The sequence below is a fragment of the Malaclemys terrapin genome, chromosome 7 (assembly GCF_027887155.1).
Source record: "Malaclemys terrapin pileata isolate rMalTer1 chromosome 7, rMalTer1.hap1, whole genome shotgun sequence".
Taxonomy (NCBI): domain Eukaryota; kingdom Metazoa; phylum Chordata; order Testudines; family Emydidae; genus Malaclemys; species Malaclemys terrapin.
In genome coordinates, this window is record NC_071511.1 from 97211622 (window position 1) to 97226682 (window position 15061).

General features: G+C 36.5%; 1 protein-coding gene across 6 annotated transcripts in view; it reads left to right on the forward strand.

Annotated features, from left to right (window-relative positions):
- Positions 1-15061, forward strand: part of CPEB3 (cytoplasmic polyadenylation element binding protein 3) — a 186505-nt gene that overhangs the window by 112558 nt on the left and 58886 nt on the right. For 3 of the 6 annotated variants that reach the window (XM_054034807.1, XM_054034810.1, XM_054034808.1), the window contains exon 5: positions 8860-8883. The exons of the other annotated variants lie outside the window; for them this stretch is intronic. In XM_054034807.1, coding sequence (XP_053890782.1) covers positions 8860-8883 — 24 coding nt within the window. The remainder of the gene's footprint in view (positions 1-8859; positions 8884-15061) is intronic. 6 annotated transcript variants of the gene reach the window in all.

Sequence of the window (15061 nt, forward strand, 5' to 3'; positions counted from 1 at the left end):
ACATTTCTATTATGAGTACCTTAACCTAACATACTCAAACCCTTCCTTGAAGACCCAATAATAGGAGGTGAAGGACCAGCCTCGCTCCTGGCATGCCCGATTACGCGATGGTGCTGACTTCCCCAATGGTTAGGAATGTTGTATAGTTATACTATACTGCACAAGCTGAGTTGATAACATGATAGAAGAAGAAAAGAACCAACTCCAAAGCAGCTACAAGAAGGTTTAAGAAAAGAACTCACTAACTTAACTCTCTTACAAGATATTTTATAGGATCCTGACCTATGTAATTCAGATCCAACCTACTATACCCAAATCCTGTTTCCGAACCCTAAGAAATTTATGGGTACCCTTCTCCTATAGGTTAGTGGATTGACACTTACTTTCTAAATATATTAATAAGGATTATCTCACTCCAAAACCGCCAACCTAGGCTCTCTTGATGACCTTGAGTTGTGGTGTACCCTGCGGTTACCAACCAGTTGTAAAAGCTGGATAAACCTGTGATGTGGATAGTTCCTCCCTTTGGTTCCCCAAAGTTCAGGGACCATTCTTATCTGTGCCAAAGGTTGCCAGCTTTTAGGCTGACATATTTATAACTAATTCTGATTTTTACTATATAGCAGATCTTACAGGCCAGTAGGTTTCTTGCATTTCAGCAAAACTTTTTAGGAAACACATGCCTCAACACATCCTAAATTCCAAGGAATTAATACTGATAAAATATAAGAATAAAATGGATTAATTTCAGAAAAAGAAACATATTTTTAATACTGCTGGCTGGATTAGTAGGATATAATAGCTAGCAAAATAATCCTATGGGCTACAGGTCACACTGAAATTGTGCCACAGACAACTAGGTAAGGTTCAAAAGTCCCGACAAAGCTGCCAGTTTTTAAGCAAAGCAGAAAATAGTCTGGTGAATTGCTGTTCCACAGAAAATTATATACAATAAACATAGTTGCCTTTTTGTAGCTTTACTATGCTATATACTGACTCATTTGTCCTTGGATGGTATTTTCTTATACCATTCTTTTGTTATGAATGTAAATACATGGGTGGAGTGAGATTTTACTTTTTATAAATTCAGTTTTTCACTTGGAAATAGTACATATAATTCCCATTTTCCCCCATGTATCCCATTTGTTTTATGACATTTTTTACAGACTGTTTCATGGAATAAACTGTTAAAAACTTTGGTATAGCTTGTCTTACTGTTACAGCAGGTGGAGTGGGACAGCTCAATATTGGCAAAGGAATATAGATTTAGTAAAAATGCATCCTGGGCTGGTGGAAAGCTGTTGCCATCTAATAGCTGTTCAGTGACCTCCGTGAAATGAGTGGGTCACAGTCCATTTCCTAGTGCATATATTAGCATACCAAAAAGTGTCACCACAATTAACATTAGTTAGCACTATTGTTGGCAGTTCCAGTGGACACAACAAGGATTGATTGGGAATGGAGACTGAAATACAGACTTGAATATAAAAGTGACCTCTTCAGGCTTAGATGAGGCATGTTGGCAGGACAATGTAGAGAAGCTCTATATAGAGAATTTCTGTCTCCAGAGCTTCCAAACTGGCACCTGTCATGAACACAAACTTCTCTACTCCATGTAAGAGGATAACTGGTCTTCATGCCCATCCTTATTCTTTCTGAGAGACAGTAATGGTGACAGTAAAGATAGTAACCCATGCAAAGTGAGATGGTCCTGAACTGCTCTTAATTAACTGCCTTTTTATAAGAAATAAACATTGTTAGCAAAATTATTGAATTACTTCAAAAGAAGCTCCATTAAAGTCATTAAAACATCTTCATACTGTGAAGGATATAGCATTTACTCTATGTAACAGTTTTGTAACTGAGCACAGTTAGTACATTATCCAAATACCTTAATTTTATCATCTATATATGACATCACAGTTAGTGGTGATAACCATATCCTGAAATCTGAGACTAAAGGTTTCTGAATCTGACGCTATGGACAGTACTATAGTAATTACTGAGTTAACACAAAGCAGTTTCATGTTGGCTGGTAATTAATATAATGTGAAATGTCTTCTGCTGTCTCTTGTTACATGTCCTCCAACTAACATGACCATGTTTCAGACTTAAGTATGGGACATATAACCACATTTTTCCCGCCCCCGCTTCCCTACCTCCTTGCTTTCAGAGCAGGTTGTATTTACCTTTTGGCATCCGCATTATTGTGCATTATGTTGTGATAGCTGGGCCTACAAATATACCCTAATTGTCAGCTCAACAATTAAAAGTGAGTGAAAGTTCATAAATTGTCACAATGTCCTGTTATAGATAAAATTATTTTTAAAAGATGCAAGCAGACGACAAAAAGACTAAATTAATTGAAATAGAAAGTAGTTTACTGATCCCATTTAAGTACGGTGTTAAGCTTATGACCACTCCAGCCCATGTCAACTAACTTCTTCACTTTCCCCGCAAAAGCACAGTTATTACCATCGTTGATACCACAAAAGACTGTAAAACAAGGGTTTTTCCCCTCCAAAATTCTCTCCAGCTAAAGCAAAAGGGAACAAAGAAAATGCCTTATTTAATACTTCACATTTAAAATGCTTTAACTGTTTTTTTTTTTTCTTTTCTTTCATCTTTTATAAAAGGTTAAAAGGATTTTTTTAATGGGATGTTAGCCATGGTACTAAAGCTGACATCTCTGTATTCCAAACCTTGTTAAAAACTGTTTAATATTGGATAGTGATTGGGTTATATGAATAACTTTTTGATTCTTTAGATTACTATTAATAAATCAGCTCTCATTTCCATTCTCTAGGCTGTTAAAATAGTCCCTGCTCCCTTTTTAAGATCTGTCTCTCTCAATGCTTATTCCTAGCCACAGTTCCAAGTCTTACCTTATTTATTATTACTATACTGTCAGAATCCTTTGCTCTGCATTTTATGTTACTTTGGCTTTACTAATTACATCATCCTCTAGACTCACTCACTCTTGGTGTTTACCTTTTTCTATTTTCCTACAACACGATGTGTGTATGGCTTGAAAAAGTGCTGGTTTCCCCTTCTGCTACAGTATGCTCGTGTTTCTTTTCAAGGAGTTAGTTTATGCAGTATGTGATTATTACCAAGTTAACAGAAAGCACTTTATTGTACTGGAAATGTGCTTGTGGTCCTCTCAGTCATGTATGACTTTTCTACTTTTAAATTCTTCTCATATTATCAATTGCTCTCTATTCAATTTCCCATCTATAATCCCTTTCCCATTTTACCATAGTCTTCTCCTTTGTGTCCTTAAAGAAGGCTTAGAATCTTCAACTTCCTCTCTCCCACTTCCTTGTCATACAAGCAATTCCTTGTTCAATTAAATTATATTGAATTTCTAGAGGTAGGTGAAGTGGTGGGCTCAGGAAGGGAGTCAGAAGTTGAAGTGGCATGTTCGTTGTGGAAACATGAATGGGAAGTAACCCTTTAGAATACCTAGATCTGCATAATTGCTATACAATATTTATGCAGATCTCTGCACTCCAAGTTGTTGTCCATCAGAATTCAGGGATTTGCACGCTGGCCAGAAACTGAGAAATAACTCTGCTGTCATTATGCAAATCATACACCACCAAAGGTCAGGGAATTGCATAAGTGAGAAATAAACATCCAGTTATGATTTTGCAGTTGTATAACATCCTTACTGTTTGCCATGGATGAGTCTGTGCCAGTATAATTCCTGGTAAATAGACTCTTCACTTCTCAAAATAGCAAAATTTTTATGCATGCTGTGCTTGTATGTGTATATATAAATTACACTTTATAATAGCTATTAAACCTCTGATATCCAGCCAATCAGGTATAAACAGGACAATAGTGTCCACACTAATTGTTTACATAGTGGATTCCTCCTATTGGGAAACTAATTGCTAATGTTATTTCAGTTGCACATTTATTAAGTTTACACTAAGTCAATTTTGAAAAACTTTTTATTATGTCACTAAAATATGGTGCTCCTGAATTATATCTGTTCATATTGTAGACTCTCTTATTTACAGTGTACCCGAGACTGCCACTCGTCTTTGATTTGCATGTTGAAGCTATTCATAATATGGTTTATGAAAATAGGGCCCTATATTTGGCACCACGGGCAGTGCATTTTGGGGGAGTGATTGTCGTTCTCTGGTGGCTAAAATCTGTTGCCATTTCCACCATAGTGTTTTTTCTAATTTCATAAGCAGTAATAACCGCACAGAAATGTTGTACTTGTGATCTTATTGATTACAGTAAGTAGATGATTCTTTCATTTTCCTGTTGATGCATTGCTGCCTTCCCACAGCAATAATTTCAAAACTGTTTAGCTTCTAAGTGTTTTCTCCCCATTAGTGTTTGTAAACTATATTTTGGGCAAAGCCTGTTGGAAGCTCTCTACATTCAGATTTGGTGAGTCACACTTAGCTGAAATCCATACTACCAAACTAATACTAATTGAACTACTCCTTCTAGCTAAGTCTGCAATGGCCTGGACTTTGTGCTGTAAACAAGGCAGGGTACTATATAATTTTTATCTCAAATTGAACATTCTTGTTTTGTATCATGTGTAACAGTGACATTGCTGAATGAAATATAAAAAGTACATTTTGACTCCCAAATTCCCTGGTCTAATGACGTTTTAGCGCTTTTTAAAAATCAACTTGAATATAAATATTGAATAGAATTGTCCAAAGGAATTTTCATATAAATGTTTATATTTTATGACCAACTTTTATCACCACAATATATTTTAAAATGAGGAAATTGGACTTATTTCTTTCATATGGGAAAAATGCATATGGTTTTCTATTTAAATCTATTGTGTGTTATGATTTTATTAATTTGGGATTTAAAAAAATAAACAGGCCCGTCAGGGTTGATTTTAATCATGTTTATATTATCAGAGCATTTCAGTGTTTGTTTTATCCATTTTCCGGCCTCAGTCAGCTGTCCCAACTAGATAAGCACTCGCCTGCTGCATTTTCTTTTATAGCTTAATTTTAATTGTTTATTTTAGTAACCCATGAGTTCCTTAATATCATAATCCACTTTCTGTGATGTTTGCTTGAATAATTTTTTTGGATGGCAGCATCAAGTTCTGTTCAGATTATTTTAGACCAATTAGTTTGGGAATATATTACATCTTGTAAAAGGACTCATTTATTTTTGGGTTATTTTAATATGATACTTGAAAAGCTCTTTACTGTAACACTCACTTGCACACATGAAGCTTATTTTGGTATTTTGTTGTCATTCAGTTTATTTTCCATAACACTAACTAATTAAACAACATTTTGAATAAAAATTTATATACAGTGTAGTTCCTCAGTTTCTCTGTGTCGTTTCATTTTTTCTTTATGCATTTTGTTAGTCAGCATATCAGAAAATCTGAGCATTGTTGTCACTAAATATCTATCTTTAGGTCATTTTATAAAAGTCTTTCCTGAGAAATTTAGGGGTGTGTGTGTGTGTGTGTGTGTGTGTGTGTGTGTGTGTGTGTATGTGTGTGTGTATAAAATATAATATCAGTACTTTCATGTTTTTAATGGTATAAATATGACATCCACCGTCCCATATAGTAAATGTGTAAATAAATAAGATAGTAACACTAGTAAGGCCAATGTAGCAACACTGCATAACCTGACGAGAGAGAGGGGGTGTCTTTCAATTAGGTTAGCTTAAGGCTACAAGATGGTGAGCTAACACCACTTCTGACATGTTAGCCTGCATCTTAACAGTGCTTTTCAAACATGCCAAGTTATCATGATTGGAAAAATGCACCCATTTTGCTTGTTGAGACATGCCCATTTATTGATGTTGCTTGTGTAAGGGATGTAATGTTGGACCATGGTCTGGATGAGACAATAGAGGAAATTAGAAATTAAGCAATTCTAGTGCAGTAGCCTGGTACTCTTAAGTACTTAGAGGGAGGAAAATAAACAGTCTGAAATGAAAATGTGTATTACAAATTAAGTATAAATTTCAATTGCATTCATAACTATGGCATTCTTGATAGTAATGGTATAATTGTCTATATCATGTTCTATTATAACCCAGTTTCCACACGTACATAGCTCCATGATATTTTTTCCTTTGAAATGGTGATAAAGCATGGAATTGGGGTGGGTGGGATAAATACAAGGAAAATCGCTCATGTTCTTGGTGTTTTGACTCACTAATAACTTACAGGGATGAACCAAAACATTCTCAACTTATTTTGTGGGTAAAGTACTTTTTGAGGAAGGTTGTTTCATATTTGAAAGGAATTAAGTGATAAACAATTGAAAATCAGTTGTGAGCATGCTTATTGTGTAGCTGTTACTATTTTTGAAATCTAATGAAACCTGTTTTCCATTATGATCTCACAATATATATTTGTCTGCCTAGCCAGGGACTGTTGTTACTCTCATTCTGCTACTGGGACAATTTGCAGGAACGTGATTGTAAATGTCCCAAAAACTGAAGAGGGGAACAAGCAAAATCTCCAAAATGTCTAATTTAACGTTGGGGTAAAAGACAAACAAACGCAAAATTCAGTTATAGAAAATTAATATCTTGCTGGTTGAAGTTGAGCAGTTGTTTGTTTTTGCTACATTTGTAATTGGTTGTACATACTAACTTTTGCATGTTAAAAACAACCTTTTGCCATTAGGGAAAATACAACCCATTATATGCTTTGCTACCCAGCCTTGCAGAAAACTTTCTCCAGCAGCAAAGGTTTGAACTATGAGTGATTCATCAATATGAAAACTGGGACCCATAAATCACCACTGGTGCAGCATAACTGTATTGAAGTAATAGCAATGATGGATTCTGTAGTTTAGAAAAGACTCAGGTGGATTTTTATTGCCATGTTGTCAAACCTTGCTCATAGTATAGAGCAGAGGTGGGTAAACTATGGCCCACAGGCCACGTCCAACCCGCAGGACAATCCTGCCCAGCCCTTGAGCTCCCGGCCCCTCCTCCGCAGCCACACCGCCACAGGTGCAGCGCTCTGGACGGCGAGGCTGTGAGCTCCTGCTGAGCAGAGCGGCAGTGTGTCTAGCTCCGGTCTGGCGGTGCGGCTGCCAGACATGCTGCTCTGAGTGGCATAGTAAGGGGGCCAAGGCTGGGGGGTTGGATAAGGGATGGGGGATCCTAGGGGGCAGTCAGGGGATAGGGAGCAGGGGTTGGTTGGATGGGGTGGAGGTTCTGTGCGGGGGCGGGGTCAGGGAATGGGGAACGGGAGGGTTGGATAGGTGTGGGGTCCTGGGGGGCCTGTCGGGGTGAGTGACTGAGAGCAAGGAGGTTGGATAGGGGGTGGGATTCCGGGGGTTGGTTGGGGCAGGGGTACTGGGAGGGGTTGGTTAGGGGACAAGGAGCAGGGGGGGTTGGAGGTTCTGAGTGGGGCAGTCGGGGCGGGAAGTGGGAGGGGGCTGTTTGGGGAGGCATAGCCTTCCCTACCCAGCCCTTCATACAGTTTTGCAACCCCAATGTGGCCCTGAGGCCAAAAAGTTTGCCCACCCCTGGTATAGAGGCAGCCTAAATGTTCACAGTAAACATAACCAACTGTCTTTCATTTTTTACCTGAATCCTACAATATCATTTATACTTTGGTATTTTGGCTGGTTTTTGTTCTAAATTCATTCAAAGAGATGAAGAAATGGTACATGTAGTTTGAAGATGACCCCCTTTCCATCAACCAAAAAATCTGCTATAAAGGGAATGATGCAGCTCTCCTCCAGTAGGAGGATGACCATGAATGAGGCCGCCACCTCAGATGAGTAATAACAGGAGGGGTGGAAATTTCCCCTCAGACCAGCTCTCTTCCCTCCCCCCCATCCGCCAACTCTTACCTTAAAGAATTGGTCGAGCCAGTATGCGGCCAGGCCCAGTGCTAGTCCATCTTCCCTCCAAATGTTGCACCAGGAAATTCCAGTTCCAGGCCTAAACAGCCCCCAACTATGCAGTTACAGATCATGAATCTTATTAGGAGCACTCCCCATTCTGTACTTTGCATGAATATGCTCCACCCTGCCCACAATACCAAACAGAAGTGGCAGAGCAATTGTCTGCCATATACCTAGAGTTTTTTGGCTTCTGTTACAGATTGACCTTTCTTTCCATGGATGGGAAATTTGTGATCCATGGCCACCTGCATTGTAAATATTTTGGAAGGGCACAGATATGTTCTGTTGCGCTGAGTTCTCAGTATAGTTTTGAAATACAATGCTCCAAACTATTCTATGATGCATTAAAATTTCAGAAAGCAAATTTAAATGCATTTAGCCGTTTCAGTTTATATCATATTCTGTGTGTGTGACTTCATTTTGCAATATGAAGATATCATAAGTTTTATAATTTTTGGGATTTATTCATAAAAAAATTCAAGTTGTATATTGTAGCCATTCAAATCAATATGAACAGGTTTGGATGACCTACTAATTATTGAATTTATATCACTTTTGTAGAATGGCTAATTGTTTAAATCCTTTGATGTTTAAATATAGTTTTTCAAAACTATAAATGTTTTTTTCCTGCACAATTACTCCCTTTAATTAGAATTACTATAGCATATGTGCATCACCACTTCCAACACCTATGAAGGATTTGTGTGGCATCATAATTTTAAAATATTCTTTGCTATCTGGAATAATGTTGCAGGGCATATGTGCTTAGAATTTTATCTTGGCTATGTCTTCTTAAAGGTATTTTTTTAGGGTTGTTTGAAATGTCTGAACTACATTCTAAAAAAAAATGTGGGGAGAGTGCAAAGGGAAAAACATAAAAATCTACATTTTCCTTATTTCTGAATCTAAATTTAATTTCTGTTCTATGACAAAAGTACCAACAATTCTCTTCTGTGTTTACATGCAGCCAGGAGCTATGGGCGGAGAAGAGGTAAATAAAATAAAATAAAATGTGCTAAAGGTTTTGCTTGCCAACTTAAGGATGTGGGAGAAACAGATATTTAGTGCTGTTCATGTTATGACAATATGATAATTTTTCAATCTCTTTGGTTTATCAGTTGCCATAAATATCTCAATTGATTTTTTTTACTTTGTTTTCAAAATAAAGCTCTTAATTCTCATAATTTAAAACAGTAAATGATGATTTCTAACCAGTAGCTTCCAGTTTGTTGCTTACAAATGATTATCTTGTGTTATTTAAGTGTTCTGTGATTGATGTGCTGCTTTTAATATTGTTTAGTGGTCCAAAGGGGAAATAAGTTCAAATTCTCATTGTGTTTTTTGAAAATGTAATGTTAACTGGTTCATTGATAAGCTTCACAAGGAACACTTTTCTGCATTAGTGAGATTTGTTTTCTTTCAGTAAATAAATAAATTTGATTGTCTTAATCAAGATACTGTCAATGCCCACACTGGTCATCTTTCTTAGTATTACATATCTGTAATTAAACAAATGAAGGAAAACTTGATTAAATTTAAACACTTGTATTACATCTCAACATTCAGGAAACTTTTTTCTACTTTGAAACTGAAAATAATTTGCAAAGATAGTACATCATCTGTCATAAAGTGCTGCTACATATTTATTCTTTGTGGACAATATCAAGCTTGTTAACCACCCAACCCTGCCCCCCTTCCCCACCGTACCTTTAATTTACCCTGTATGTAGATACACAGTGCTGTTGTGCCATAAGATGTATTACGTTGTAACTACCTTGTGCCTCCTAATGCTGTGTGTCTAGTATAAAGCTTTTTAAAAAAATCAACTAAACAGAAGCTCTTAAGTTTATATGAGCTTATTGATTGATCCTAGGATGGTTTCAAAATTTTTTGTGTCTTGAATTGCTAATTCAAACCCTACACATGCAGTATAAGAGAACACCGGACACGTGAGTCAGATGACAGTGGTACACATACTAATTTGAGTGAGAGCTGACAAATTCAGTGTTTGTAGGTTCTTGAAATAAGAACACTGCTATAGGACAATGACTTTCAACTTTAAGTGAATTTAAAAGTCATGAAAATGAGCAATTAATATCAATGGTACTATTCAACAATAATGAAATTAAACTGCTGGTAAGGAACTGTAATTCTGAGGCTTGAAGTACTGATTTATTCCAGTTCCAGGGTTTGAACCACCTTTTTACTTAGCTAAACTTTCAGAAATTTGAATGACCTTTTAAAAACCATTTTTTCTCTTTATTTAGAAAATCTTTTAAGGGAAAATATAGATTTAAAAAAACTACAACAGCAGTTAAAATCTTTTTTTTAAAATGGCTTATCGAATAGAAGATACAATGCTGCGGATTGTAGATTTTTGGCACCTATAACTTGCAAATACTTTTTATTTTATCTTTATTTTTGATTACATGACACTGAAATAATTTAAAAATGCATTTTAGTTCTGTCTACGCAGTGAAATATATCACTGACTATATCATGGTGGAGTATTTTATTTTATTGGGTGCAATCCAGAGTTTTGCATTATATTGTGAAAAAAACTGAAGACTTAGGTGGACAGATCAGTATGTTGGTAGAGGCTAGACTGGTATATAGATTGCATGAGCTTGTGATTTGAAATTATGTAGGGAGACAATCTTGGCCATAGAATATGATTACATTTAAAGCTGGAATTTTTAGTAGGTTTTAATAACTAAGTATCCATCTTGCATTTTTAATTTAATATCTTTGTCCTCCAGGAAAAAAATCTCTAGTTAGGTGGGCAATATGTCGACATGATAAACCCTTCGGTGCATTCATTCACTGCCACAGTACTCCTAGTCTGTTATACAACCATTGTAATTAACATAGGCATAAAACAAATGTATGGAACAGTGGGCCCCATCTATGCACGTCAGCACTGGGAATGCAGAAGAAAGTTAATCTTTTAAAATTGAGGAGAACCCTCCCAAAATTATAGCAATTAAAACTTAACCCCCCAAAAAGTCACTTTGATACCATTAACCACTCTTGTATTTCCAGGCAGAAATTTCAATTTACATGTCTTATTAGGTGAGTGAAAATCTTAGAATGTGGCACTAACTATGGTGACTGTGTGACAGGGTATAATTAAGGCACTATAAAACTTACAGTAAAGGCAAAACAAACAAACAAACAAACAAAAACAAAAAAAAAAAAAAAAAAAAAAAACCAGCCAAGTTCTAACAGTTGTGACTCCCAATATCCTTTCTTCACCTAAAAGATCTTTCTTCATCCCATCTCAGTTTCTTCCCATGTGAAATACTCATATATATTGTAATTGGTGGAGTAAAGAAGTGTTTTTTTGTTAATGAATCTTGCTCTTTAGATTTCTCCTGAAATTTGCATCCATATTTTTCTGTCTTAGTCACCTGCCATATAAAACTATAAATCACCACATTATATTAGATGTTTATGCTTTTTCAGAACTATGAATTTATATATATATAGGAAATTGCTTTAAGCATTGAGCTGTCTTATATTTATAAAACTTTTCTGCAGAGGCTATTTTATTTATATATAAAAATATATAGATAAAAGCTTTTAATGAACCCTCTCAAAATTATAGCAATTAAAACTTTCTTAAGTTTCTGATCTATTATTAGAGAGACAAAGTGGGTAAGTTAATATCTTTTATTGGACCAACTTCTGCTGGTGAAAGAGACAAGCTTTTGAGCTATACAGCGTTCTTCATGTCTGGGAATGATACTCAGTGTCACAGCTAAATACAGTAGAATCTCAGAGTTACAAACACCAGAGTTATGAACTGACTGGTCAACCACACACCTCATTTAGAACTGGAAGTACGCAATCAGGCAGCTGCAGAGGTGCACAAAAAACCAAAAGCAAATACAGTACTGTGTTAAACATAAACTACTAAAAACAAAGGAGAAAGTTTAAAAAAAAGATTTGGTAAGGTAAGGAAACAATTTCTGTACTTGTTTTATTTAAATTAAGATGGTTAAAAGCAGCATTTTTCTTCTGTATAGTAACTTCAAAGCTGTATTAAGTCAATGTTCAGTTGAAAACTTTTGAAAGAGCAATCATAATGTTTTGTTCAGAGTTACGAACAATCTCGCTTCCCGAGGTGTTCATAACTTTGAGGTTCTACTGTACAAGGTTGAACCGCTTGTTTAGTATAAGGAATTCACCTTGAATGATTTCTTACAATATGTTAAGCAAGCAGTTAATACCTATGCAGTCTCGGAGAAAGGAGAGTTAAGTGGGTTATAAAGTGTTGTAATGAGCCATAAATCCAGTATTGTTGTTAAGGCTCATCTTTTGAGGGGGTTATGCCGGTTTCTTTTGAGGACGAGGACAGATATGTCAGATATAGGGTGATCATTTGTGAAAAGTGTTTGCCTATGGGTGGTAGTGTTTTTGTCTTAATTTTCTGTTTGAGTTAATTCGAGAGCATTGTGATTATCTCGTTTCACCCACATAGTTACTGGGGCATTTAGTGCACTGGATGAGGTATTCCACATTTTGTGACAGACATGTGAGGTGTAAACTGCCCGCTTCACATGTAAGAGACCATTCAAACATATTAATTTCTTACGCTAAGCAATCTGATCCACCTTGTACTTAGCTGTGACAGATTACCTTTCCCAGACCTGAACAAGAGCTCTGTGTAAGCTCAAAAGCTTCTCTCTCTCACCAACTGAAACTTGGCCAATAAAAGATACTACTTTGCCAACCTTGTGTGTCTCATATCCTGGGACCAACACAGCTACAACAACACAGCAAACAGTGGAAGATATCCTTTATTTTTGGTTAACATTTTATGTTTTGGCAGCTCCTAGGGGCCAGTGAAGTCAGGGCCTTGTGCTAGGTGCTATATCAATATATAGTAAATGACAATTTCTTAAGTTTCTGAAAGATGATGGTAATTCCTTCTGCCACCGTGACTATTTAGGTTTTTTAGTAACCTCTAATGACAGACTTTGTCAAAGGTCTTTTGGAAATCCAAATAAATTAGGTCAACTGTTTCTCCTTCATGCACTATTTTATAAGACTGCTCAAAGAACGCCAATGAATTAGTGAAATATGATTTTTCTTTGCAGAGGACATGCTGGTTAGACCATGTCATGTCATGATCTTCAGGGTGTCTTTTAATTCTATTTTTAATTATTGTTGCCACCAACTTACTAGGTATAAAAGCAAGATTTATTGGTCTGTAATTTTCTGGATCATCCCTAGTGCCTTCTTAAAATATAGGTACAACGTTTGCTAATCTTCCATCATCTGTCATAGTAGCTGATGCTCTGTTTTTGCTAATAAGTTAGTCACTTTATTCTTGATTTCCTTCAAAACTCTTGGATGTATCATCTGGATCAGGTGACTTATTGCTTTTTAGTTTAACTAGTTCCAGAACCTCCTCTTCTGACACCTCAGTCTCTGTTACTGCCTCATTATTGTTGTTGTCTTCGTCAAACAATTTTGAGGAGATGCCTACCACAACCTACTATTTTTTGACAATTGCAAGGAATTTATTTATTTTTCCAGCATTATCCTTCTCTTCCTCAATTGCTCCCTTTATCTATCCCATGGTGGTCCAGCATCCACTTGTTTGCCAGGATTTCTACTTCTGATATACTTTCTTGTTTTTATATCTTTAGTTATTTGCTCTTGCAATTGCATCTTAAGCCTCCGAATTTCCTATACACATCACACGCATGCAACTAAATCCTGTGTGTTACTTCGGGCTAAGTCAAGAATAACCTCTCCTGTTGTGTTCTCTAAATCTATCAATTCCATGAAACAGTTGTTCAAGTTTTGAAAAATTGCTTCTCTAAACCTTGTCTCGCTGTGACATTTAACTATTACTATTAGATTTGACTATATATGGGTAAAGTCCCCATTATAGTTTTTAGACTTTGCCTTTTTGATCTCTATCAACATTATGCCCTCTATCTTTTTTCCTCCTCTGGAAGCTGTTAATATAACCCTACTAGGATATTTGTATTCTTATAACTTGGGATTTTTATCACCAGTTAGAATATTTATCTTATTAGAGTATGTGCAATCTTTTAGGTTCAGCACTACTACTCATCTACCTTCTTGACCTAATCTGTCCTTCCTGTATAGTTTGTAGCCAGGTATTGCAGTATCCCATTGACATTTGCCATTTCACCATGTTTCAGTGATGCCTGTTACGTCAAGGTCTTTTTCATTGCCTGACATTCTAGTTCATCTGTTTTTGCCTTTTAAGCATCTCATTTGTATGTAAACATCTATAGTTTTTATTTTTGACCAAGTGCCTATTTTTTCATTTTTTTAGAATGAAACCTTGTTAATTTAACAGAAATTACCTTTGATCTTAACCTGTCCCTGCCCAATTCAGCTGTAATTTCTAGCCTATCCTTTACTGCTAGATACAAGGGATACCTTTGTGCTATTGACATCCTTTACCTGATTTGAGTGCTCCTCAGCACCTATTGGCTTTCTGTTAAGCTCCCTAAGTTCCTATTTTTCCCCATTCTAGACCTCCCTACTTCATTAATAACAATATGTACCATAACCACCAACTCCTACCTAGCACTATCTGGAAGTCTGTTTAGATGTCTCATGAGATACAGCATCTTTGCACCCAATAAAGAAGTTAATGAGTGTTTCTTCTGGTCACTGCATACCTAGCTATCTATATTTATAATAATCAAATCCTCTACAATATGTGTTCATCTTCCAATTACAAATCCATCCCCCTAGAGCAACTGCCTCTCTATATGAGGGAAAATTCAGCCGCATCAGAGTTTGAACATGAGTCCCATCTAAATGAGGGAGTCCTTCCATTCCATCTAAGTCTCTCCCAATCATGAGACTGGCTTCTTCAGCTGTTCAGGGAAATTGGTTCAGAAGTGGGCAAGCTCTATGATGTTCCTTATATGCAGACCCTGCATCCCTCTGCTCCTCCACTTCTGCAACTCTGGACTGCAGATATGCTGTACTTTGGCTATGAGAGTCATGAGCTGCTTACATTAGGTGGGCACAAGCCAAGAAGTTATTTGGCACTCATTCTTTGCGGTAAACTGGGTAGTACCCACCCTGAATATTCTGCTGCTGGTCGTCTACTCTCATGGTCAAACTGGGTGTTAACAGTGGGTACTAGCTTGAGCTAGGTGTAATTTTTC